The sequence below is a fragment of the Eretmochelys imbricata genome, chromosome 7 (assembly GCF_965152235.1).
Source record: "Eretmochelys imbricata isolate rEreImb1 chromosome 7, rEreImb1.hap1, whole genome shotgun sequence".
Lineage (NCBI taxonomy): Eukaryota > Metazoa > Chordata > Testudines > Cheloniidae > Eretmochelys > Eretmochelys imbricata.
Window position 1 is genome coordinate 91,082,333 of NC_135578.1, and position 26,451 is coordinate 91,108,783.

The following is a 26,451-nucleotide window of genomic DNA, read 5'->3' on the forward strand; positions in this document are numbered from 1 at the left end:
GAGCTGTAGCCCATGAAAGCTTATGCTCTAGTCAATTTGTTAGTCTCTAAGGTGCCACAAATCCTCCTGTTCTTTTTGCGGATACAGACTAAGATGGCTGCTACTCTGAAATCTGCTCCTATAGTAAGGCCCTAACCCATTTTGCTCTGGCCTGCATTTCCAACCTTACTGCATATCACATTCCCCTCTCCAGGCCCCCAGTAATGCCAGCATTCACTCCTATTATGGTCTCCTCTCCCACTACCACGTTGTTTTTCAAGAATGTCCTTTTTCTTAAATGTATGTCAAACAAAATATGATTCCATGCCCTCACTTGAAGGTATAACAGGTATGGCAGGGGAGGAAAGGGATGTGGAAGAACTCCAGTCTGCCATAGCAATCCTCCACTGATTTTTGATTAAGGATCCTAGGCCATGGTGAAATTTGGAGCTGACCAGGACTAGTATTAAGCACCATTGGCACTGACCCAGACCTGAGAACCAGGGAGCTGTATGCCACCCTGCTCCTCCTGCACTGTCTCTCGCTGGCACAGGAGAGAGGCTGTCCCTTTATTTCTTGACTTGGAAGGATTAGATTTCACTTGTTCATTTTCCCCTTCAAAATGCACCAAAGGGACAAAAATGAGAGTTCTATGTTGTTGCGTGTTTGGGGGAGGGACCTTTAAAGGTTCCTTGTGAGATGGATCAGCTACTCCTGCCTCTCCCCCCCAACAGCTGATTCTGATCAAATGGAGAGGTGGCAAAACTTAGTTATTGGGGGAGAGCTGGGGCTATCTATTTAGAGCTGGATGAGCACAGTTGGAAAGGAGTCCCAGAGGAGAGGAGTTTCTCCTTTCTGGGAAACAGCCTGAAAGAAGGCTGAGAAATCGACAGCTGAGAAGACAGGACAGCACATGCTATTGCCCAGGAGAACTAGAGGTAGAAGACCAGATAAGCAGCAGCCTGTCTGAACCCCTGAGTGAGGGGAGGAATGTGCCAGCCCCTGGACAGAGGGGTCATTGGAGAAAGACTATAGTAACTGAGGCATGCATATGAGGGAGAGATGGCCTGCTGACCCCAGCCAGGCTGAAGGTTGGATTGTTTTCTTATGTTTGGTTAGACTTTGATAAAAGACTGAAGCCCTGGGAAAGGGCTGGACTCTAAAGTGGTCTGGCCAGAGGGCCAGGTCACTCTTACAACTAGACTGGGCTGAAGGATAGCGTGTGAGACTGAAGTAGAGTTGCTGCATCATTACATCCAGGCATAAGGGGGTGTCCTGGAGTGGCAGCTTTGCTCCACATGTACAGAATGCCTGAAGACTCATTCTCTGGCCTGCCATCATTAGTCAAGAATATTTAGAAAGGAAAAGCTTCAGATGTAATATCTTGGGCTTGCAGACCACTGGTGACAACTGTCTTGTGGTCAAATATATCCAGCAATCTATTAAAAAAAATTATAAAATTTAAATACAATTTTTTTCTGAATCTGTTGTGAATCATGTCTTCTATAGTCATCAGATTTCAAATAAAAATTAACTTTTTAAAATTCCCTGCTAGTGTAAGTAAGGGGATAAATTGGAAAAAAAAAACATGAAAATTATCTAAATCAACAGAATAAAAATAAGACAACTCCTTCCAGGCATACCACATGGCTATGTATTTTATATGCCGTATGTACTGACTGCATACCAGTAAATATAATACAGTACATGTCTTCAGCAAACATCAAATCTTTTAAAAAACAAAAAAATCAATGCCTCCAGGGCATTCTTGGTACTGTACAACAGGGAGTGCCCAGATAGGCATGAAAAAAAAAATCTACTTAACACTCTTATCATCTCATTAAGGACTAGGATGCCTTCTTTAACACACATTCAATGTTGGTGAACTTTAATCTTCTCGCTATATCCAGTGGAGACTCCCCATTCTGAAAGAAATAGACAAAACATGTTGTGATAATAGTCATGGAAGCAGGTACTTGAGTGTGAGTATGTCTATATTGCAACCAGAGGAGGGGGTGCAGCATGTGTAGAAACATGTGAGGTAGTGTTAATCTATTTAGCACCAATCCCAGGAGTAGTGAAGCTGTATCAGCACAGACTTCGGTACAGATTAGTTCTCTGACTAAATGTCCAGAGCAGCCTCAGGTCTGTACTGATGCAGCTTTGTTGCTATTGGTACTCCCACTAACTAGATTAAAGCTAGCTTGGGTATGTCTACGTGGGCTGCAATCACACCTCGGACTGCAGTGCAGACATACCTGAGAGCCTCATTGGGCAGATCAGCCAGTTTGTGTTCATCTGTATGGTTTGTATTGCCTGATCCAGACCAATAAGAATCCCCAGCACTAAAAGATGTCTCAATTAACTGAGTCTGATCCTGCTCCCTGTCAGTCAGTGGGTCAGGGTCTTTATTTCAATCACATCAAAATCCATTCTGTTATTCAACATGGCTGATGTCAGAAGTCAGGGTCGAAGCAATAGTAAATGAAGGAACTGCAGTGTTGTCAAGGTTCTTTCATGTCTCTGGTATGTAGTGAGGAAATTAGTTCTTTCCTTTGACATTTGATTAGAGGTGGATGAGCCTCCTTTGGGAAAGGAAGTTGCCGATTCAGCCCCTTGCACAATAGGTTTTGCCAGTGTAAGGCTCCCAGCAGCCCTGGGGAGGACACCCACATATCTCATTCCACCAGGGGGCCTGCAACCAGCCATCATAACTGGAAGTGGGTAGTGCTGGACTGACAGGGGCATGGGCATGGCGAAGACCCCTAGGAGATGCATTGATTCAATACATCCCCCAAGTAGCCTGCACAGCTCCAACCATGCGCTATTTACAGTTTAAAGCTGCTCTCCCCCCAGGAAGGCAGTGGGGCAAATATTTCTTTCTTCTTCACCAGAAGTGAATCCACTCTTGGGGAGCATTCTCCTGTGCCAGCCACCTGATTTCTGGAAGCTTAGCAGCGCAATGCTCACAGACACAGCTATTATCTCCTTACCTTATTCTTTATAGAAGGGTCTGCATGGGCTTCAAGTAGTAGAGGGACAACGGACTGATTTTTCATTTCACAGGCATAGTGAAGGGCTGTGTTACCAGACTGAAAGTAAACAGAATCCAGGTAGAGTTTACTTTTACCACGCTTGAAGCAGAAATTTTAGACAGACATTTATCTTTCGTTTCATCAGCCCACCTGCCAATGGTACTTGGATGTTGGAAGTTGTTTTGTGTGTTTCTTGAAAAAGGATGATATGTAGCCATATGTGATACAGGGCAGAAGGCACTTAAAATGTGATGGAGTGACAAGATTGATTGTTTTACTGTTACCAGAGATGGGTCTAAGCCACAAAACAACAATCTAGATACAGGGCCCAGACATCAGTCTCCGCAAAGCTTGAGAATATAGAGATTGAGGGATCTGGTTCAGGCTGCATTGCTATCCTAAAGCACATCTACCTACAAACCAGGCTGCACAACCCTCCCTCCCCTACCCCCAGCGTAGTACAACTCCTCATCCTCCCCACAACCCCCTAATGCAGAGCAAAGCCTAACTGTGTACAGCTTTGCTACAGCAAAGCTTACGCTGCATGCTAGTAAACATAGCTAGGCAGTAGCCGAGGTAGAGGAGAATCACTGCATGTTTGTGTCCAGTCCTGTGAATTTAGGAAGTTGTGGTTGGTGGGGTTTTTTTTTTTAAACTATTTCTGTATTTAGGAAATTTTAACAGTTTTACAAATCCTAGCCCTGTAAATATCAAGAGACAATACAATAATCATTACAACAATTAGAGAAACATTACACAGTAGTCATTGGATCTCTCTATTTAACAGGGCATTACCATGTTACAGAATGAGAATCTTTACCCCTGATTGCCATTTCTGTGATTTTTACTAAATTGAGTGGTCATACACTTAACAGACCAGGTATGTCTATCAAATATGAAAATTCAAAAAAATTGGACAGGTATGCTGGTTTTTTCCAGGTGAATGTATTATCTAGACATGTTTACTAGCATCCAAAGTAAGCTTCACAGATTTTAAAAAACTGAGTTGTACAACATGCTGGAAGACCATTCTGGGACCGGTTCTGTTCAATATCTTCATCAATGATTTAGATAATGGCATAGAGAGTACATTTATAAAGTTTGCGGGCGATACTAAGCTGATAGGGGATTGCAAGTGCTTTCGAGGATAGGATTATAATTCAAAATGATCTAGGCAAACTGAAGAAATGGTCTGAAGTAAATAGGATGAAATTCAATAAGGACAAATACAAAGTACTCCACTTAGGAAGGAACAATCAGTTGCACACACACACAAAATGGGAAATGACTGCCTAGGAAGGAGTACTGCAGAAAGGGGTCTGGGGGTCATAGTGGACCACAAGCTAAATATGAGTCAACAGTGTTACACTGTTGCAAAAAAAGTGAACATAATTCTGGGATGTATTAGCAGGAGTGTTGTAAGCAAGACACAAGAAGTAATTTCTTCTGCTCTACTCTGTGCTGATTAGGCCTCAACTGGAGTATTGTGTCGAGTTCCGGGCACCACATTTCAGGAAAGATGTGGACAAATTGGAGAAAGTTCAGAGAAGAGCAACAAAAATGATTAAAGGTCTAGAAAACATGAGCTATGAGGGAAGATTGAAAAAATTCGGTTTGTTTAGTATGGCAAAGAGAAGACTGAGGGGGACATAAAAGGTTGTTACAAGGAGGAGGGAGAAAAATTGTTGTCCTTTACCTTTGAGGATAGGACAAGAAGCAATGGGCTTACATTGCAGCAAGAGAGGTTTAGGTTGGACATTAGGAAAAATTTCCTAACTGTCAGGGTGGTTAAGCCCTGAAATAATTTGCCCGGGGAGGTTGTGGAATCTCCATCATTGGAGATTTTTAAGAGCAGGTTAGACAAACACCTGTCAGGGATAGTCTAGATAATACTTAATCCTGCCATAAGTGCAGGGGACTGGACTAGATGATCTCTTGAGGTCCCTTCCAGTCCTGTGATTCTATAATGATGCAGTTGCAATGCATTAGCTTATGACCATGTTTCCCTCTAAAGGCTGGCCTCAGTGACTATAGCATCTGCTTCCTTAGCTCATTACACAAGAGAAATTATTCCATTCTTGTGAGAGAAGAGGAATAGAGACGCATGCCTGCTCCTGCCATACCACATCAGCTTTTGTATAATAGTTAGAGAAGCACCTGGGATTCCCTAGCAAGTAGCCTATGGCCACAATTGAATGTCAAGACCTTTCCTAGACATTATCAATAACTAAGGCTTATGGGACACTATCTGCTCATGCCTTAGTGTTACAGAAACTGGCTGAAGAAAGAGATGGAGCTTTCCCCCCTCTCCTGCTCTATGTGGAGGAAAGAGAAAGAGATTATTTACTGCACCCAGAGACCCTGATGGATGTAGGTGTATACCAGGTAGTCTCTAGATGAGACCAGGAGGGAGAAGGAGCCACCCAGTGCCCTCTGAAGACTAAGAGGTTGTAGGGATCAAATTATCCCCCTCCTCCAGAACAAAAAAATGGCAAAATTGGAGTGCCCTTGACCCATAAACTGCACCAGACCAGGTCCATGGATGTTTGTGAAGCCAGGTTGACAGTTCATGTGTAGGACTAGAACCTGAACCTACCCTGACTTTGGATGGATAAAGGGTTCTAGGCCAGCTGTTCATACAGTCGCTCATACCACGACATCACTCAGAATAGTCACAAAGTCTAACCACCCCCAACCTAGGGAGTCAGCTCCTTTCTGGTGCAGTCCACACCTACTGGCAAACTTGATAGTCCCAATTCTACACACACAGAATCCTTCCATCACCTCTGCTGAATTAAAGCATGTTCACTCCACTGAAGGATGATGGGTGACTGAACTCAGGTTTGTTTCCTTTGCCATTTGCACTCCTTTAAGGGTGTTGTGGCAATGTAACACTTCATCATTCCCCAGCATTTGACTAAGACTCTACCACAGCAATAAAGAGGCTGACAGTCAAATGTCACACAGCAGGGTAAGGGGAGTGTGTCTAACATTTCACATCTGTTTTAGATGCTGTGTTTGGAGCAATAGTGATTAAGACTCTAGAGGCAAGAACAATAATTGAGTTGAATAAAAGCCAATCTGAGCTGCAAAGGGGGAGAAAATTGTGTACTTTAGAAAATTTCACCCTAAAATTCAAGGGACAACAGTGAGCCACAGTGACAGACAAGCTTAACATATCAAAACGACCTTTTACAGGTTGCTCTTCCCCTGAAGCATCACACTATTTCTAGTAGCTTCTGAAAGGTACTTTTTCTAAATTAACTAAATGAATGTTGTATACACCACACCAGTGACCTCTGTGGCTGTACAAATCCACTTACATAGTCTGTAGCATTAACATCTGTGCCAGCTCGAAGTAACATCTTGATTAGGTTTTCATTCTGTTTAGTTTTTGATACCTGTTAAACACATAGAAAGAAGTCCAACCCAGCTGGAATGTTAATTCAGGTAACACATGTTACTAAGCAGATTTGGGCTAGCTATGGGTATTCTACTCAAAACAATGGAAATGCCCTATTTGTGCAGTACACTTACATGTGACACTACTATCTCAGCAGTATATCAGTTATATTCAGAGCCAAATCCTGAGGTCCTTATACACTTTTACAGTTGTTACTCAGTCCTTAATTTGAATGCAATGCAGGATTATTTTGTGTATATTCATAACTCTGGATGAGCTACAGTACAGGGTCCTGCTTGTAATAGCTAATTTGTGATAGGTAGGTGACACCGGCTGGCTGGCCCTTTAAGGGGAGTCAAGCCCAGCCTTGCCTGTCATGATCAACTACCCTCTCAGTTGACCCTGACTGACTAGGGATCAGATGGGCCTGTTCAATTATTAGAACCAACTGGGACGGGGTCATGAGAGGCTTACAAGAGGTCAGAGAAGTCAATCAAGAGTGGAGTGGTCTGGGAGACTCTAGGAAAATAGTCCTTGGAGTTGCTACTTAATAGAGACCAGAGGAGAAGTAAAAAGAGAGAGATGCCTTCTCCCCTCTTACTCCCAACAGAGGGCCTGTGGTAAGCCTATAAGCTGTAGAAGCCACGTAGGGAGGCTGGGGAGTCAGTCTGCCTATAGGATGTCCTCAGCAGGAGCAGAACTAAGGACCCTGTACCAAAGATATAAGCCATATAGGAAGGCAGAGTGGGAGGTCCTGTGTTTCCTTGTGAACTTGATTAATAAACCCATATTCCAAGAAGGAATATTACTTGACATGTGAAAGCCTACATCAGAGTTATTGGAGAGTCTAAGAAGGAGACAGTGAAACAGTAGCAGTGGAATGCTGTGATGCTTTTAGTAAGGCAAGTAATTCGACACTTGCATGCCTGAGGTGGTCCGAAATGGCTTCCTTCCTGTGGCTTGGCCTTGCGTGTATGCGGCATGTGAGGTCATGCTGTGCAGAGGATACTTTTTTGTTCCACAGTGTATGGTGGGGAGCTGAATGGAATTGGCCTGCAGGCTGCCACTTGGGTCAGGGTTTTTGTGACTTCTGGGACACGTGTTATATGCCTTGCGTACACAGATGGTATGCCACTGCTAGGAAGCCAGTGTACCTACAGTGGGTCTCAGGATGGAAAAATGTAAGGTAAGTCTTCCTAGTTTAGTTTGTACTCACCATGATAAGATAGCCAATAAGCAGAACAGGCATTAGGATGATAATAAGCAGGTAGTCAAGGAAACTAAACCGTTTTCTCACAGCATAATGCAAACATGTGCGATCTTTCTAAACAGGGAAGAAACAACTGATTAGCATTAGATGCACAATTATTCCCCTTGTGTATGTCACAGCTTTCTGACTCGTTATATCTGGAGCATTTCTTTTTCATTAATGTTGAAACAGGACACGGGTATCTTGCTCAACTGAGTGAAATACATTTCAGTTGCACAAAGCCACAGTCCCTGAGCTTCACAGGGGCACAGTGTGCATGGGACTGGGGTCTGAAATTGATGTCTCCAGTCCTGGGCCAGGTTAGGGGGAGCATGGGGGAAGAGTGCACTGCAGTTCCCATGTGGCTGTTACTGTAGCCTGTGGGGGAAGAACAGCAAGAATAGCCCCCATTTTTAAGTGTGCCATTAATTGTTAATCTGTGTCATTAGAGATCCCATTGGCTCTCCCCTAGTCACAGGGGGTAATGGGGTAGCTGTGGAGTGAGACTGGAGGAGGAGGTAGGAGGGGTTTGGAATAAGCAGCCAAACAGAGCTGCTGCAGAGGCAGGGAGAGCTCCCCATGCCCTCAGAAGGCAAAGAAGCTTCTGGATGGGGTGGGGGAGAGCAGTAAGAGCCTGGCAGTTCTGCTCCCTCTTCCTCGCCTGTGAAAAATGTATTGGTCTGCTCCTCCTCTGTAATGCTGCAACAGCAGGCCTGGGAAGGGAGAGAAGAGAGCTCCCTTGGAATTGCCATCCCTCCTGACCTGCGGGGGGAGAGAGACACAGACAGACATACACACAAAAGTCCCCGGATTTGCCCTCCTGCCAGGCCTGGGAGGGTGTGAAGAGCCTCCAAAGCTACAGATGTGGAGTGGGGAGCAAGGCGGGTGAAGAACTGTGGTGTGGCTGGAGTTGATGGGCAGGCTGAGTCACAACATTAATTGCTATGAGGCTACAATGACCAAAAAATCCAGTTTCTCATTTGCTGTCCCATATGCTCTAGGGGATGAGTGAGTTCAAAACTCTGGAGACCGCTTAAAAAGAACCAATTAAAAATCACAATTTTGGGGTCAATCTCATGGCGCTTTTTTAGGTCTGACTTGGGGGTTTTTTTGGTTTTTTTTTTTTTTTTTAAACTTTTGGGGTTGGCAATACTGCAATCATTTTCTTCCACTCCCTAATTGCAAAATGTAATCAGATGTCATTAATGAAAAGAGGGGAAATCCTGGGACACTTGGCTATTGCCACTCACCTTGTTTCTGATGTTCACATCCGCGTTCCATTTCAAAAGGAAACTGACTATTCTGTTGTGTCCCTGTCTGCACGCACAGATTAGGGGGGTGTCTCCCCCAAAGCTGTCTTGAATGTTCAAATAATTGCTATCCTCTTCCAGCAGCAGTTGAATTTGATTGAAGTCATTATCATAAGCTGCCTGGCAAATGGGCTGAGGAAAGGAGGGGAGGAAATGTTAGTGACCCAGGCATTATAGGCCTGAGCCTAGGAGGAGCCAAGTACTTCCCACAAGGTGAAGTGAGAATCCTGTTAGCTCCCTTTCAAGCAGATGTGAGGTCCCTCAATTCCCACCTTCTGGGAAGCGCTCGGCACTTCACAGGCTCAGGCCCCATGAAAAGAAAGAAAGATTAAGGTCTAATTCCGAGGTGGGCAAACTGTGGCCACGGGCCACATCTGGCCCGTGGGACCATCCTGTCTGGCCCTTGAGCTCCTGGCCGGGGAGACTAACCCCTGGCTCTCCCCTGCAGCCTCAGCTCGCCCTGCTGCCAGCGCTCTGGGCGGCGGGGCTGCAAGCTCCTGCCAGGCAGTGCAGCTGCGAGAGCCGCTAGGGGTGTAATGTATTAAATTGCTCCCCATAGGAATGTGCTACTTATGAAGCGCCAGGACTGGCAGCTGTAAGTACACCGTAAGTAGCACATTCTTACGGGGAACAATTTAATACATTACACCTGGGTAGGGAAGGCTCTGCCTCCCCAGACAGCCTGGCCCTGCCCCCTATCTGCCCCTCCCACTCCCCTCCCCCTGACTGTCCCCCTCTGAACCCCCAACCCATCCAACCCCCCCCCCCCCCGGCTCCTTGTCCCCTGACACCCACCCCCCCTGGAACCCCAACCCCTATCCAACCCCCTCTGCCCCCTAACTGCCCCAACCCCTATCCACACCCCTGCCCCCTGACAGGTCCCCTGGGACTCCCATGCCTATCCAACCCCCCTTGTTCCCCATCCCCTGACTGCCCCCCGGGACCCTCTGCCCCTTATCAAACACCGCCCCGTGGTGATCTGATGCTTGCAGTGCTATGGTGTCTGTGTGGGCAATCCAGGAAAAAGGGGGCGAAATGATTTGTCTGCAGTTGCTTTCATAGAGGGAGGGAGGGAGGGAGGGGTGACTGACGACATTTACCCAGAACCAGCTGCGATAATGTTTTTGCCCCATCAGGCAATGGGAGCTCAACCCAGAATTCCAATGGGCAGCGGAGACTGCGGGAACTGTGGGATAGCTACCCACAGTGCACCACTCTGAAAGTTCACGCTAGCCACGGTACTGTGGAAGCGCTCCGCCGACTTAATGCGCTTAGTGGGGACACACACAATCGACTGTATAAAATCGCTGCCTAAAAATCGACTTCTATAAAATTGACCTAATTTTGTAGTGTAGATATACCCTAATAGTTCAATCTTGAAAAATGCTGCACCCCAATCCACTAACCCACCTAAACAGGTGCTTACTTTCACATACAGTGAGTAATCCCATTGATCAGAACTCTTGAGTAAGAAGGCACAGTTTTTACATAGTAACTCTTCAGAATAGAGCCACACTTCAGGTTAAAATAGAAACTTTTTAAAAAAGAAAACAAGAAAGGATCACTTCACTTCTGCAAATATGGGTCAAGAAGCTTAAATACAAGTAACACAATTTCTTGTCAGGATATACTGGACTTTTCTTTTAGCAATCCCAACACAATGAATCAACCTGAATGCTGGTATTGAAATGGTACAAAGTGCACTAGGGAACTTTCAGTGTGCTCCAGCAGGTCTAATGGAACAATTAGTGTGCAACACATTAGTGTGCTTCAGAAATCATAACCCTGCAGCATGCATTGCTGCTCTGTGAAGACTTTCCCTGAGAGTACCTAATCTGTGTAGTCCAGAAAAGAGCGGGTCCGAGGTAGGAATTTTCCCAACATCCTTAACCGTGAAGACTTGCGTAGAAAAGTCATTTAGTTTCTCAGCAATGTCCTTGTCTTCCTTAACTGCTCCCTTTATTCAATTGATCCAGTGGACATAGAAGTTCTGTCACAACCTTCTTCCACCTGATCTACTTAAAGAATCTTTTTACCCCTTTTTCTGTCTGCTCTTCAAAATCCTTTTAGGCCCTTCTAATTTCCCTACTAATATTGCCTACTCTAGTTCATGCTACTGTTTATTGCCTTCACTAGGGTCAGATTTAGAAAGATTTCAAAAAGAAAAGGAGTACTTGTGGCACCTTAGAGACCAACCAATTTATTTGAGCATGAGCTTTCGTGAGCTACAGCTCACTTCATGGGATTTCAGTTGGTCTCAAATAGTCTTTCAAAACTTGGCATTTAGCCATAATGTTTTATTCCTTGCTTGCCCTGTTCCTTTTTTTTCAGCAGTTTAACCTGCCTTCTAAAGCTCTATTGTTTTCGTAAGCAGCATCCATGCCACCTCTAGGGATTTTATTTCCTTTACATTTAACTTTATTGCTTCTTTGACTAACATTCTCCTTTTAGTGAAATCTTCCTTTCTAAAGTTGGCCCTTTTTGGTACCCTACCTCCTCTTAGACGCTGAACCTAATTGTGTCATGGCCACTATTATTTAGTGGCTTAACTACTGTCACTTCTTGAATTAGCTCCTGTGTGTTGTTTAAGACTTGCTCAGGACTACATTTTCCTCTTGAATGCTCAAGAGCTAGCTGTCCTAAAAAAATCGTGACTTATAGAGAGAGTGTTTTTTGCAGACACTGTCCTGTTGTGCCATTTGACTAGTTTAAAACTGGGTGATTGAAGTCCCTCATTTAGAAGAGGACAAATGAGATAAAAGTGACAAATGTATGACTGGGACTTAAACCAAAAAAAGGGGGCTGGTTGGGTTAGAGTGCAGGCTCTGAGGGTCAGGACATGTTCCTGGTACTCTTGCCTGATACCATGTTGCTACATAAAACACCTCAGGCTTATTTAAGGTCCACTTCTACTTGGTCTCGGACCTTGTAAATTTCAGCTGTGGCTGTTTATAGAAAAAGGGTGGAGAGTGCCCTAGATAAGGTATACCACGAGGAAGTAATTTCCCTTGAGTAGGGAGGTCTGTACTGTGACCGATATGACAATATCCTGAACAAATCTTATGGCAATAAGATTAGCATTACTGAAGTAAATTCAATGGTTTTGGGGTCCACTGTATTTAAAAGGCAATTGTTTATGTTATTGTGAGATTGTATGTAATGTCAGGTATGCTAACTCTGATTATCAGCCCTTTGAAGCCACCCCCGGAGAGGATTCTACGTACTAGTTCGAACTGGATTCTCCAGGGACCAATGGACAAAGGATTTGTGCATCATTAGCCTGGTTTTAAAAAGCCTTGGGACTTTCTTCCTGATCCAGCAAATGGACAGGACCTCTGGTTCAAGGAGGGTCCCAATTGTTAGGGAGGAGTTGGAGGGACTGACCCTACTGAGGCCCCAAAAGACACTGTTGTTGTTCTGAACGGAAGCTGTGATGATCTTGGAACCATAAAGAAACCACTTGTGTGAGGTTTTGAAGGACAGCTCCTGTCACAGCCCATGTTAGGATTGAGGTAATCTCTGGTAAGCTTATTTGTATGAGTATAATTTTGTTGTTTTTTCTCTGTTGTGCTTTTACCTTAAGAATAAAATAGGCTTGCACAGGAAGTGTATGTGGTTATGAGCAGTTACACTTAATGCTTTGAAGAGAAAGTTCACCAGCCTTCTTAGGCAGAGTCTCTTGCTGAGAACAACACCATGAAGGCAGGGAACTGTTCAGCCTGGAGATATCCCAGTCAAATGGGAGAGAGATGCATGTCTCCAAGAGAGGTGATGGCCAGGGAGCCATCTCAGAAATTGCAAGTGACAGATCTTAAGGTTGTATCTTGTCCTCCAATAACAGGAGAAGGAGAAAAAAAAATCAAGGAGCAGGGGAAACTGCAAACTATTCAAGACTAATAACAGCTAACGGCAGATATTAGAGCCTTAAAGGAAAAGCTAGGGACTTAGCAGACAGTTTCATCCTCTTACACCTAGAAGAGTACTCTGCTTTAGGGTTGAGGCACAGTAGTTGAACAGTGTGATAAACCTTGTATTACTGCTGCTCTCGAGAAATGACTTCAGTCTCCTGGGTTGTTGGTATGATGACTCTTGGCAAGACTAAATTAAGATGACCCTATACAGGCACAAGGCCACAATCACCGCTCTGGGGGAATGCCTGTCTGTCTTGCAAAGAAGAGCAGTGACTAGTGGTGGGGATAATTTCCAGGAAGCTTTAGGAAAACTCCACTGATCTGCATGACCAGAGTACCGAGTTGTAGGTTCAAATCACAGAATTCAAAAGACAACTGGCTGATCGAAAGAGGAACTACAAGCCACTTTGGTGAAGGTGGAAAAGGAAGCGGCCCAGAAGGTAATCAGTAAGATGGAATCTCAGGTCACTGAACTTCAGAGAGACTTGGGGCTAGATTCACAAAAACTTAAATGTGGTGGCACTCAGTGTTGCCATGCCTAACTGTTAGGGTCCTGGAAATATCACTGGGATTCACAAAGCCTAGGTTAAGCTCCCTATACAGTGAATGGGGAGAGACCCACACCTCATAATGGGATTCACAAAAGCCAGCACACTATATAGCTTGCCTAAGCTAGCCAATGGGAGATGCCAAGCCAAGGGGTATGCTAAGCCTGTGCCTCCCCGCACTGGGGAATCTCAGCTGCAAACCCTGTCTTAATGTTAAGCACCTACACCATTTTAACACAAAGCAAGAAAGGGGGCACCTCCCTCATAATTTTTAGCCCAGTGATTAGGATGGTGATACTTCCCCCAGCTATACTGTGTAAACTTGCCTATAGGGGCCTGATCCAGTAGGCCAGATCTGAGCATTCAGACTGTATTGGATCCTATGGGCAATTTCGGCAAAGGAATGCCTGTCTTTCCTCCCAGCTTGTGCATCATTCTGGGCTTAAGTATCCAGGTGCCTGATGTAGGGCACATGATCAGAGGCAGAAATATAAGCACCTAGGGAATTTTCACTGCGAACATTTGCTTACTGAGTTTAGAGGCCTGCAGAGTTCAGGATCATCTGAGCAGGGGTTTTGTGAATCCCAATCGGATCTGATTATGGGATTTAGGCCTAAAGTGGCAGTTAGTTTCCTAAATTCTTTTGTGAATATAGCCCTTGGAGTCTGAGCGGCCGGGAACAAACCAGAAACCCAGGAGCTGGGGGCTGAGGGGAGAGTTGGAGGTACTGAAAACATCCACAAGACATACTAGACTCCACTGTTACACAACAGGAGCTCAGATCAAAGCAGGTTCTGAAGAAGACCCTGGATAATGAAGCAGAGACATTTACAAGCTGCGACCCAGAGAAGGAGCTGGGTTGTACTTCAGACAATCCCTCTGTCCCTCTCCTTAAGATAGGTGTCCCCAAGCTCTCTTCCTTGGAGCTGAAGCTGTAACTTAGGCCAGTTTCCCCTCCAGCTGGTCCTTTTTCCCCCCAATCAATGCTTTCACCCTCAGCTTAGGAGGGTTCAGCAGGCAGATCATCTTCTAAGGGAAGAGACAGAATATATAGTAGTCTTCCCAGAGCTTGCCCAATTGGTTGGGAGCGAGGGGTACCCTGCCCACCCACACTCTACTAGGCTCCTAGTCCCAGGCTCTCAAAGAAGCAGTAGCCTGGATTTTCTCCAAGCCTTAACTAGCCTCTGGGACCATAGTTCACTCTCCCAACATCTACTTCTGCCTTCTCTAGGTCTTCATCCACTCTAAAAAGTCCCAGAACTTAAAGAGGGACACCACAGAACTGATGTTGACTGACCCTTGCATCTAACAGAGGCAAGAGAGGAGAAAGTGCTTTTCTCTAAAATAGCAGAAGTCCTTACACAAGGACATGGTATTTGATCCAGATGCATGTTTGGGAGGGGTCCCTGTGTGTGGTTGTGGGGAACAGGCCACTTTGTAGAACGCTGCCTGCCCTTGATTCTATGGGGTCTGCAGTGAGTTGTAAAACTTCCTTCCATTTGTTGTGGAAACCTGTAAGGGTAGTGCAGAGGCAGACAATGGTCAGCACAGCTCCTGCCCCAGTAACAGGAATAATCTAAAAAGGGGAGCATGGATCCTCAAGAGCTTGATCCAAAGGCCATTGAAGTCAGCGGGAGTCCTTCCATGGACTTACTGGGTATTGCATCAAGCTCTCAACAAATTGAACTTCTCTAACCAAAATACTGATGACAGTAAGACAGATTTTGTTCATCAGTCTTAAAGCATTTGGTTAGATCAGAATGTGGTAGTCATGGAGCTGATCTCTAACGTATGAATACTGGATTTTTATCTGGTTATTGGGATGTTTACTGCATGAATGTATCTGCTTAGTCTAATAGGGTGCTGTCTGGTAAAAACAAGCAGGAAGCAAAAAACATATGGCTGCAGATAAGCTAGCCCTTGGCAAACACTTGGGGGTTGTTCTGAGACAATACCATTACAAGAAACAGGCCTGAAACAATAGTCCTTTAGATCTCCTATCAGTTTAAAAATGGACTGTCTCTGAAAGGAGGAGGTAGTTGTTGGGCAGGTGTTCTGGCAACCCATTTGTGTGCACGTACCTTCCAGGGGTGTCTGAAGAAAGTTAGTCCTGCACAGGTTACCATCAAGCGTAAGAATGTGCCTGTAGACATGTTTGTTTTAGAATCATAGAATCATAGAATATCAGGGTTGGAAGGGACCCCTGAAGGTCATCTAGTCCAACCCCCTGCTCAAAGCAGGACCAATTCCCAGTTAAATCATCCCAGCCAGGGCTTTGTCAAGCCTGACCTTAAAAACTTCCAAGGAAGGAGATTCCACCACCTCCCTAGGCAACGCATTCCAGTGTTTCACCACCCTCCTAGTGAAAAAGTTTTTCCTAATATCCAATCTAAACCTCCCCCACTGCAACTTGAGGCCATTACTCCTCGTTCTGTCATCTGCTACCATTGAGAACAGTCTAGAGCCATCCTCTTTGGAACCCCCTTTCAGGTAGTTGAAAGCAGCTATCAAATCCCCCCTCATTCTTCTCTTCTGCAGGCTAAACAATCCCAGTTCCCTCAGCCTCTCCTCATAAGTCATGTGTTCTAGACCCCTAATCATTTTTGTTGCCCTTCGCTGGACTCTCTCCAATTTATCCACATCCTTCTTGTAGTGTGGGGCCCAAAACTGGACACAGTACTCCAGATGAGGCCTCACCAATGTCGAATAGAGGGGGACGATCACGTCCCTCGATCTGCTCGCTATGCCCCTAAGTATACATCCCAAAATGCCATTGGCCTTCTTGGCAACAAGGGCACACTGCTGACTCATATCCAGCTTCTCGTCCACTGTCACCCCTAGGTCCTTTTCCGCAGAACTGCTGCCTAGCCATTCGGTCCCTAGTCTGTAGCGGTGCATTGGATTCTTCCGTCCTAAGTGCAGGACCCTGCACTTATCCTTATTGAACCTCATCAGATTTCTTTTGGCCCAATCCTCCAATTTGTCTAGGTCCTTCTGTACCCTATCCCTCCCCTCCAGCGTATCTACCACTCCTCCCAGTTTAGTATCGTCCGCAAATTTGCTGAGAGTGCAATCCACACCATCCTCCAGATCATTTATGAAGATATTGAACAAAACCGGCCCCAGGACCGACCCCTGGGGCACTCCACTTGACACCGGCTGCCAACTAGACATGGAGCTATTTAAATTTAAATTATCTCCCCTCCATTCTTTGTTCCTACTGTGATCAATAAGTACACTGATTTAAGAAGGTTGATCTGATGACTGTATATACCACTAGTCACAGACCCCTGACGGGAAAAGTCACAGGTGCTGAGCTCAGTTGTGCTTGCTGGGTAAGCACAGTTGACGCACAGGGTACTGTATCCCAGAGTGTCATCTAACAGAGAGAACTTCCCCTGGGCTGGAAAGGGCATGAGGCCTGTCAAGGTTCCTTCCCCACTCTGAACTCTAGGGTACAGATGTGGGGACCTGCATGAAAGACCCCCTAAGCTTATTCTTACTAGCTTAGGTTAAAAACTTCCTCAAGGTACAAACTTTGCCTTGTCCTTGAACCCTATGCTGCCACCACCAAGCATGGTGAACAAAGAACGGGGAAAGAGCCCACTTGGAGAAGTCTTCCCCCCCAAGCCCTACACCCCCTTTCCTGGGGAAGGCTTGATAAAAATCCTCACCAATTTGCATAGGTGAACACAGACCCAAACCCTTGGATCTTAAGAACACTGAAAAAGCAATCAGGTTCTTAAAAGAAGAATTTTAATTAAAGAAAAAGTAAAAGAATCACCTCTGTAAAATCAGGATGGTAAATACCTTACAGGGTAATCAGATTCAAAACACAGAGAATTCGTCTAGGCAAAACCTTAAGTTACAAAAAGACACAAAAACAGGAATATACATTCCATTCAGCACAGCTATTTTACCAGCCATTAAACAAAAGAAATCTAACACATTTCTAGCTAGATTACTTACTAACTTTTTACAGGAGTTCTGAGCTGCATTCCTGCTCTGTTCCTGGCAAAAGCGTCACACAGACAGACAGACAGACCCTTTGTTTCCCCCCGCTTTGAAAGTATCTTGTCTCCTCACTGGTCATTTTGATCAGGTGCCAGCGAGGTTATCTTAGCTTCGTAACCTTTTACAGGTGAAAGGGTTTTGCCTCTGGCCAGGAGGGATTTTTATAGTTCTGTATACAGAAAGGTGGTTACCTTTCCCTTTATCTTTGTGACAAGGCCTGACACCTGATGAAAGGGCAATGAGGCCTGTACTCACAGAGGGGACAACAATGCAGCTAGTCTTGTAACTGTGACCCAGAGTACAGATAACTACAGTCTCTCAAAATTGCATGCGGGTTTTTATGAAATAGTCTTACATTTCCATTTGCTCTTATAAAATGGAGTCCCTTCCCACAAAGCATAGATACTCTGTTTCAGAAACTCCATTGCATTAATTTATGCCTTGAAATCTAACTCAAGCTGACACACCTATTCTACATATTAGGTGTGAATCAATGTTGAAGAGAATAATTGGAAAATAAAACAATTATTACACCATTTCTGAAAAATCGGTCAGCATCCCAACTGTCCAGAAACTATAACTTGTCACTCATTTACATCACTGTTCATTTATATTAGTCATGTAGGAGCCCTACTTTCCAAAGAAAATTACTCCCTAAAAATACATTCTACTGGAAAAATAACTAATGAATTTAGTTGTTTACTAAAAAGTATGAAAGAAATGTTGACAGTAATTACACTGACTCTGCTCTAATTAAACCTCTTAAACTTTCAGTTTTTGATGTAAAAAGCCTGAGAAAGTTCTGTCCGAGTAGTAAAGACGTTAAAAGGAAGTTGTTGTAAATATCTGTCTACAGCTTTGAAGTGGAATGAAGTCGAACCAGTTAGTTGGCTTATGAACGCGTGCAACTGAACTATATATAAATTAAAGTGCCTCATTCCATTTCATTTGAAATAGCGCTTTACTTTTTTAAATGAAAACTTTATTGCTTTTCCATATGTAAATTTAGTTTTTGAGAGGCATGTATGTTCTATGCTATATCCAGCAGGAGAAACCTATCCGTTGTAATCAGAGTTTAGGGAGCAAAGGAGAGATTCAGCTCCTTGTCTGTAATTATGGAAAGCATTTGGCCATACATTTTATACAGCACTCCTGCTAAAATCAAGGAATCCCCTTCCTCCCCACCGCTGTCTCCCCATTACTGACGCTAAGATGTGGGTGGGAATGAGGAGAGAACTCTCTTCCATTCAGTAAAGAGAAATGGCCGCTGGATTTGGCCCTTAAGGCAATAGTTTGGCTTGGTTTTAACACAGTTGGTAAAGTGGCCACTCAGTGGCATTGCCTAACATGTCAAACAGAACCCCAAACTGCTTCGCTCTGAATGCAGAGCTGTAGCATACTCTTAACTTAGCTAACACCTTCTTCTCTGAAAATGAAACAACCCATGTAATGTAGGTATTTGTACAAAAAGTACCCTTATACACTTCTAAAATATTATACTTTAGACAAGATGGGGTTTTCAATTCCTAATGTAAGCCTGTCAAGGAAATCTAAATCTCTTCTATATAGATCTTCTACAGTTTCACATACCTCATAAGAAATGACCACATACCTCTGAATAAAGTATCCCCATGACTGTTCTTGCCTGAAGTCCCGTGTAGCTCACTTGACCAGCAGATTTTCTTGACTTTCAGTTGCTCTTGAGTTTACTTAAAGTTGATTAAAATTTAATCTCAAGAGTCCTTTAGCAGAGTGATTTGAGCCATGAACAATGTATCTGAGCCTTTCCAAAGCTACACTTGTTGTAAGTGCTTTCCTAATCAGGGAGTATGAAATGATGCCGTTTTCAAAAGCCCAACCCAGTGAGGTAAACATGAGAGTGTGGGTTTTATTGCAAGGCTGACACAAGTAGTACAAGTTACAACAGCTAGACTTATTTTGCAATAGCAGGTTCTCTTAAAGGAAAAGGTTAAACTAGCCACAGGGGAGAAGACAAATTGCACAAGAAAATGAATGAAGAAATGTGAGATTTCTAAAAGAAGAATTTACAGAACTAGGTGTTAGATTATCACCCAAATAGTAAAAAATGGGACCCTAAAATATAACAGCTGTGACTGCTGAAAATGAGATTAAACTAGCAAGAGCGGTGTTAACATTCCCATAGAAAGGTAAATGCAGATTTGCTTTATCAGATAAATATGCTTCCTTTAGTACACAATCACAGAAATCAGAAACAATGAATCTAGTCTATCCACTGCTAAAATGGGATGGAAAAGGAGTTCAGGTTGTGATACGATAACTATCACTTGTACAGCATCATCCGTGTATGTAGTGCTTTACAATAACTAGGGAAGGCAAAGAATATGCCCTGGGGAACTTACAATACAATGATCACTGTCCTTCACAGTTACCAGATTCTTCACAATTGAAGTATCCCATATCTCTCCAAACTATTCTATATTCCCGGGTGTGAAATTTAGCCATTGAGCAGCCTCGGTGACTTTTGGTGCAGGCACAAGGAAAACTGAAAAATTACCTACCCTTCTATATGCCCAGAATAACATGAGACACTCACCTAATCCACAAACAAACCATGCTTTTCTGTGCCCCTTGCCAGAAGAGGGTGCCACCATCTTCTCTGAGAGCAGCCTGGTGGCTAACAGAGCTAACATAATCTTTGGATATATAAAAATAAAAGGAGTACTTGTGGCACCTTAGAGACTAACCAATTTATTTGACCATAAGCTTTCGTGAGCTACAGCTCACTTCATCGGATGCATAAAGTGGAAAGTACAGTGAGGAGATTTTAGATACAAACAGACTGTGAAAAAATACACATTGTAAGGAGCGTGATCACTTAAGATGAGCTATTATCAGCAGGAGAGTGGGGTGTGGGGAGAGAAAACCTTTTGAACTGATAAACAACGTGGGCCATTTCCAGCACATTTCCAGGAGTTAACAAGAACGTCTGAGGAACAGTGGGGGGCGGAGGGAGGGGGGGAAGAATAAACAAGGGGAAATAGTTTTACTTAATATAATGACTCAACCACTCCCAGTCTCTATTCAAGCCTAAGTTAATTGTATTCAATTTGCAAATTAATTCCAATTCAGCAGTCTCTCGTTGGATTCTGAATTCGAAGTTTTTTTGTTGAAGGATAGTCACTTTGAGATCAGAAATCGAGTGACCAGAGAGATTGAAGTGTTCTCCGACTGGTTTATGAATGTTATAATTCTTGACATCTGATTTGTGTCCATTTATTCTTTTACGTAGAGACTGTCCAGTTTGCCCAATGTACATGGCAGGGGGACATTGCTGGCACATGATGGCATATATCACATTGGTAGATGTGCAGGTGAATGAGCCTCTGATAGTGTGGCTGATGTGATTAGGCCCTATGATGATGTCCCCTGAATAGATATGTGGACACAGTTGGCAACGGGCTTTGTTGCAGGGATAGGTTCCTGGGTTAGTGGTTCTGTTGTATGGTGTGTGGTTGCTGGTGAGTATTTGCTTCAGGTTGGGGGGCTGTCTGTAGGCAAGGACTGGCCTGTCTCCCAAGATTTGTGAGAGAGCGTTGGGTCGTACTTCAGGATAGGTTGTAGATCCTTTATCGCATGTTGGAGAGGTTTTAGTTGGGGGCTGAGGGTGACGGCTAGTGGCGTTCTGTTATTTTCTTTGTTGGGCCTGTCCTGTAGTAGGTGACTTCTGGGTACTCTTCTGGCTCTGTCAATCTGTTTCTTCACCTTCAGCAACCTATTGTAGTTGTAAGAATGCTTGATAGAGATCTTGTAGGTGTTTGTCTCTGTCTGAGGGGTTGGAGCAAATGCGGTTGTATCGTAGAGCTTGGCTGTAGACGATGGATCGTGTGGTGTGGTCAGGGTGAAAGCTAGAGGCATGTAGGTAGGAATAGCAGTCAGTAGGTTTCCAGTATAGGATGGTGTTTATGTGACCATCGCTTATTAGCACTGTAGTGTCCAGGAAGTGGATCTCTTGTGTGGACTGGTCCAGGCTGAGGTTGATGGTGGGATGGAAATTGTTGAAATCATGGTGGAATTCCTCAAGCGTTTCTTTTCCATGGGTCCAGATAATGAAGATGTCATCAATATAGCGCAAGTATGCATCCGATGAAGTGAGCTGTAGCTCATGAAAGCTTATGCTCGAATAAATAGGTTAGTCTCTAAGGTGCCACAGGTACTCCTTTTCTTTTTGCGAATACAGACTAACACGGCTGCTATTCTGAAATCTGTCATTATGCAAGGCACTGCATTTAGCCGTATGGAGTGGAAATCTATCAACTTCATGAAAAACCTCGTACCGATACAGACAGACATCATCTTCCTTTCCAAATGCAAACAGATGGACATCATACCAAAAGGACTGAAGGTAAAAAATCCATTACAATCTACATACCACACAGACTATGCTGACAGCTTGTGCCATACGCTCTCAAAGAAACTGCAGAACCACCTGATCAACGTCCTCTACAGCAAACAGGGAAAGATTAAGAATGAGCTCTCAAAACTGGATACTCTCATAAAAAACCAACCTTCCACATAAACTTCCTTGTGGCTGGACTTTACTAAAACTAGACAAGCCATTTACAACACACACTTTGCTTCTCTACAAAAGAAAAAGGACACTGAATTATCTAAACTACTACATGCCACAAGGGGCTACAGCAATGGTTCCCTTAACCCACCCAGCAATATTGTTAATCTATCCAATTATACTCTTAACCCAGCAGAAGACTCTGTCCTATCTCGGGACCTCTCCTTCTGCCCCTCCACCCCCACGAACATGATACAGTTCTGTGGTGACCTAGAATCCTATTTTCGACGTCTCCGACTCAAGGAATATTTCCAACACACCTCTGAACAACATACTAATCCACAGAGACCTTCCTACCAACACTACAAAAAGAAGGATTCTAGGTGGACTCCTTCTGAAGGTCGAAACAGCAGACTGGACTTCTACATAGAGTGCTTCTGCCGACGTGCACGGGCTGAAATTGTGGAAAAGCAGCATCGCTTACCCCATAACCTCAGCTGTGCAGAACACAATGCCATCCACAGCCTCAGAAACAACTCTGACATCATAATCAAAAAGGCTGACAAAGGAGGTGCTGTTGTCATCATGAATAGGTTGGAATATGAACAAGAGGCTGCTCGGCAGCTCTCCAACACCACTTTCTACAAGCCATTACCCTCTGATCCCACTGAGAGCTACCAAAAGAAACTACAGCATTTGCTCAAGAAACTCCCTGAAAAAGCACAAGAACAAATCCGCACAGACACACCCCTGGAACCCCAACCTGGGGTATTCTATCTGCTACCCAAGATCCATAAACCTGGAAATCCTGGGTGCAGGCATTGGCACCCTGACAGCAGGATTGTCTGGCTGTGTAGACTCCCTCCTCAGGCCCTGCGCTACCAGCACTCCCAGCTACCTTCGAGACACCACTGACTTCCTGAGGAAACTACAATCCACCGGTGATCTTCCTGAAAACACCATCCTGGCCACTATGGATGTAGAAGCCCTCTACACCAACATTCCACACAAAGATGGACTACAAGCCATCAGAAACACTATCCCTGATAATGTCACAGCAAACCTGGTGACTAAACTTTGTGACTTTGTCCTCACCCATAACTATTTCACATTTGGGGACAATGTATACCTTCAAATCAGCGGCACTGCTATGGGTACCCGCATGGCCCCACAGTATGCCAACATTTTTGTGGCTGACTTAGAACAACGCTTCCTCAGCTCTCGTCCCCTAATGCCTCTACTCTACTTGCGCTATATTGATGACATCTTCATCATCTGGACCCATGGAAAAGAAACCCTTGAGGAATTCCACCATGATTTCAACAATTTCCATCCCACCATCAACCTCAGCCTGGACCAGTCCACACAAGAGATCCACTTCCTGGACACTACAGTGCTAATAAGTGATGGACACATAAACACCACCCTATACTGGAAACATACTGACCGCTATTCCTACCTACATGCCTCCAGCTTTCACCCAGACCACACCACACGATCCATTGTCTACAGCCAAGCTCTACGATACAACCACATTTGCTCCAACTCCTCAGACAGAGACAAACACCTACAAGATCTCTATCAAGCATTCTTACAACTACAATAGGTTGCTGAAGGTGAAGAAACAGATTGACAGAGCCAGAAGAGTACCCAGAAGTCACCTACTACAGGACAGGCCCAACAAAGAAAATAACAGAACGCCTATAGCGGTCACCTTCAGACCCCAACTATAACCTCTCCAACGCATTATCAAGGATCTACAACCTATCCTGAAGGACGACCCAACACTCTCTCACAAATCTTGGGAGACAGGCCAGTCCTTGCCTACAGACAGCCCCCCAACCTGAAGCAAATACTCACCAGCAACCACACACCATACAACAGAACCACTAACCCAGGAACCTATCCCTGCAACAAAGCCCGTTGCCAACTGTGTCCACATATCTATTCAGGGGACACCATCATAGGGCCTAATCACATCAGCCACACCATCAGAGGCTCGTTCACCTGCACATCCACCAATGTGATATATGCCATCATGTGCCAGCAATGCCCCTCTGCCATGTACACTGGACAAACTGGACAGTCTCTACGTAAAAGAATAAATGGACACAAATCAGATGTCAAGAATTATAACATTCATAAACCAGTCGGAGAACACTTCAATCTCTCTGGTCACTCGATTTCTGATCTCAAAGTGACTATCCTTCAATAAAAAAACTTCGAAAACAGACTCCAACGAGAGACTGCTGAATTGGAATTAATTTGCAAATTGGATACAATTAACTTAGGCTTGAATAGAGACTGGGAGTGGTTAAGTCATTATATTAAGTAAAACTATTTCCCCTTGTTTATTCCTCCCCCTCTCCCTCCACCCCCCACTGTTCCTCAGATGTTCTTGTTAACTCCTGGAAATGTGCTGGAAATGGCCCACGTTGTTTATCAGTTCAAAAGGTTTTCTCTCCCCACACCCCACTCTCCTGCTGATAATAGCTCATCTTAAGTGATCACGCTCCTTACAATGTGTATTTTTTCACAGTCTGTTTGTATCTAAAATCTCCTCACTGTACTTTCCACTTTATGCATCCGATGAAGTGAGCTGTAGCTCACGAAAGCTTATGGTCAAATAAATTGGTTAGTCTCTAAGGTGCCACAAGTCCTCCTTTTCTTTTTGCCAATACAGACTAACACAGCTGCTACTCTGAAACCTTTGGATATATAAAGAGAGGAATATAGAGTAAAAGTAGGGAGTTAGTATTACCTCTGCATGCACCATTATTGAGATCATTACTGGAATATTGTGTTCAATTCTAGTGTCCAAACTTTAAACAGGATGCTGAAAAACTACAAGGAAAAAGCTAAAAGAATAATTTGCAGTCTGGAAAACTTGCCTTTATAATAAGAGACTGAACTCCTTCAACCTATTTAGTTTATCCAAGAAAAGGTTCAGCAATAAATTGAGCATGGCCCATAAGGACTGACATGGGAAGATTTGATAGTAGACAGCCTTTTAATCTAGGAAACAAAAGCATATATCCATGACAGAAACTGAAGATGACAAATTCATATTGGAAATATGGTGCAGGTTTTTTTTTTTTTTTAACTGTGAGGGTAATTAACCATTGAAAAACTTATCTAGGGATGTGATGGATTCTCCATTACTTGAAGTTTTGAAATCAAAATTAGATGTCTTTCTAAAAGATATGATCTAGCTGAGCTAGAAGACGAGCTTGATGCAGGAATCACTTGATGAAATTCTGTGGCATGTGTTATGCAGGAGATAAGACTAGAGAACCATAATGGTCCCTTCTGGCCTTAAAAATCTAAGAAAATGGCCCCTTTTCTGCACAGTCATTTCCAGATTGCAGAAGTCTTCAGTAACTTCTCAGAAACAACCGTAGTGGCTGTGGCTAGGAGTGGCAGCAGGGACTTTTTACTTTAATTAGTTCAGCGTTTGGTTTTTCAGTTCCTAAGAGAAGCTGTGGATGTTGTCTCCAAACTGAGCTGATGACAGCTCTGTGGTCATTAGTATTTCTGTTTCAACTTCAAATCTTTGGCTCTGCTTGAGTGTTCCTTTGGCTAATTATTCCGTTGAACAGAAATGAACAGCACCACCTGGTGTGCAGTTTGGGAACAAAAATGAGATATTTGTCATTTTTAAGACTACACTTTTACAAAGTGGTATGTGTACATTCTGAAGTACAAATGGAAAGCTTCTAAAGGATTCACTGAGAAGGCATGCCAGCTTAGTAAAGGATGCAAGAACTCAAAATTGTGTTTTGAGTGTAGAACCTGTTTAAACACATACCTGTTAAAGGCAATAACCTGTGAAAAGAATATAAATTTTATGGTGATCCATATATCAGGATTCAGCTGTAAACACTTAACTTTTAAAAACGGGCTATATGTTCAAATAGCTGAGGTCCAGCCTCCCTTTTTGCATATGCAATTTGTGGCCTCAGATTTAGTCCTTGTACCTAAGACTGCCTGAATTGTGCTCTTAATCAGGAACTTAAGAGGGGCAGGAACTCTGAACACTACCCACACAAAAAATAAGCCACCCTTTTGAAAATGTGGCCACTTGATTACTTTTCAAGATTTGCAAAATAAAAAATCAGTCTTTCAGATACGGATGTATTAGGAATTTCCTGCAAAATTTTATCATTTGGTTACTACTCCTGAAACGTATGATTTTTGGAACCAGATCTTTAAACTTAAGAGTCCTATTCTGTTTCCACTGTAGTCAGTGGAAGCAGAACTGAAAGCCTAAATTGTTGTCATAGTTTTAGTATTGCAATTAGTATAGTTAATCATATAATATGCTGAGTGAATTGTTCATTACTCACTGAATACATTTTAAATTGGTAATTTTTTGCTTTATTTGCCTTGCTCTATAGCTAATCAAATGCTATTTCTCAAACAATGTATTTGACAAGTAATGGCAAAAGTCATT

General features: G+C 43.7%; 1 protein-coding gene across 1 annotated transcript; it reads right to left on the reverse strand.

Annotated features, from left to right (window-relative positions):
- Positions 1–1,076: 1,076 nt before the first annotated feature.
- ANKRD22 (ankyrin repeat domain 22) lies at positions 1,077–19,258 on the reverse strand. The gene is made up of 6 exons (XM_077822712.1): positions 19,062–19,258; positions 8,917–9,108; positions 7,634–7,741; positions 6,338–6,415; positions 2,973–3,071; positions 1,077–1,904 (listed from the first exon to the last, which is right to left on the reverse strand). The coding sequence occupies exons 1-6, from the start codon at positions 19,080–19,082 to the stop codon at positions 1,827–1,829; spliced, it is 576 nt and encodes a 191-aa protein (XP_077678838.1). The 5' UTR covers positions 19,083–19,258; the 3' UTR covers positions 1,077–1,826.
- Between the last annotated feature and the right edge of the window lie 7,193 nt (positions 19,259–26,451).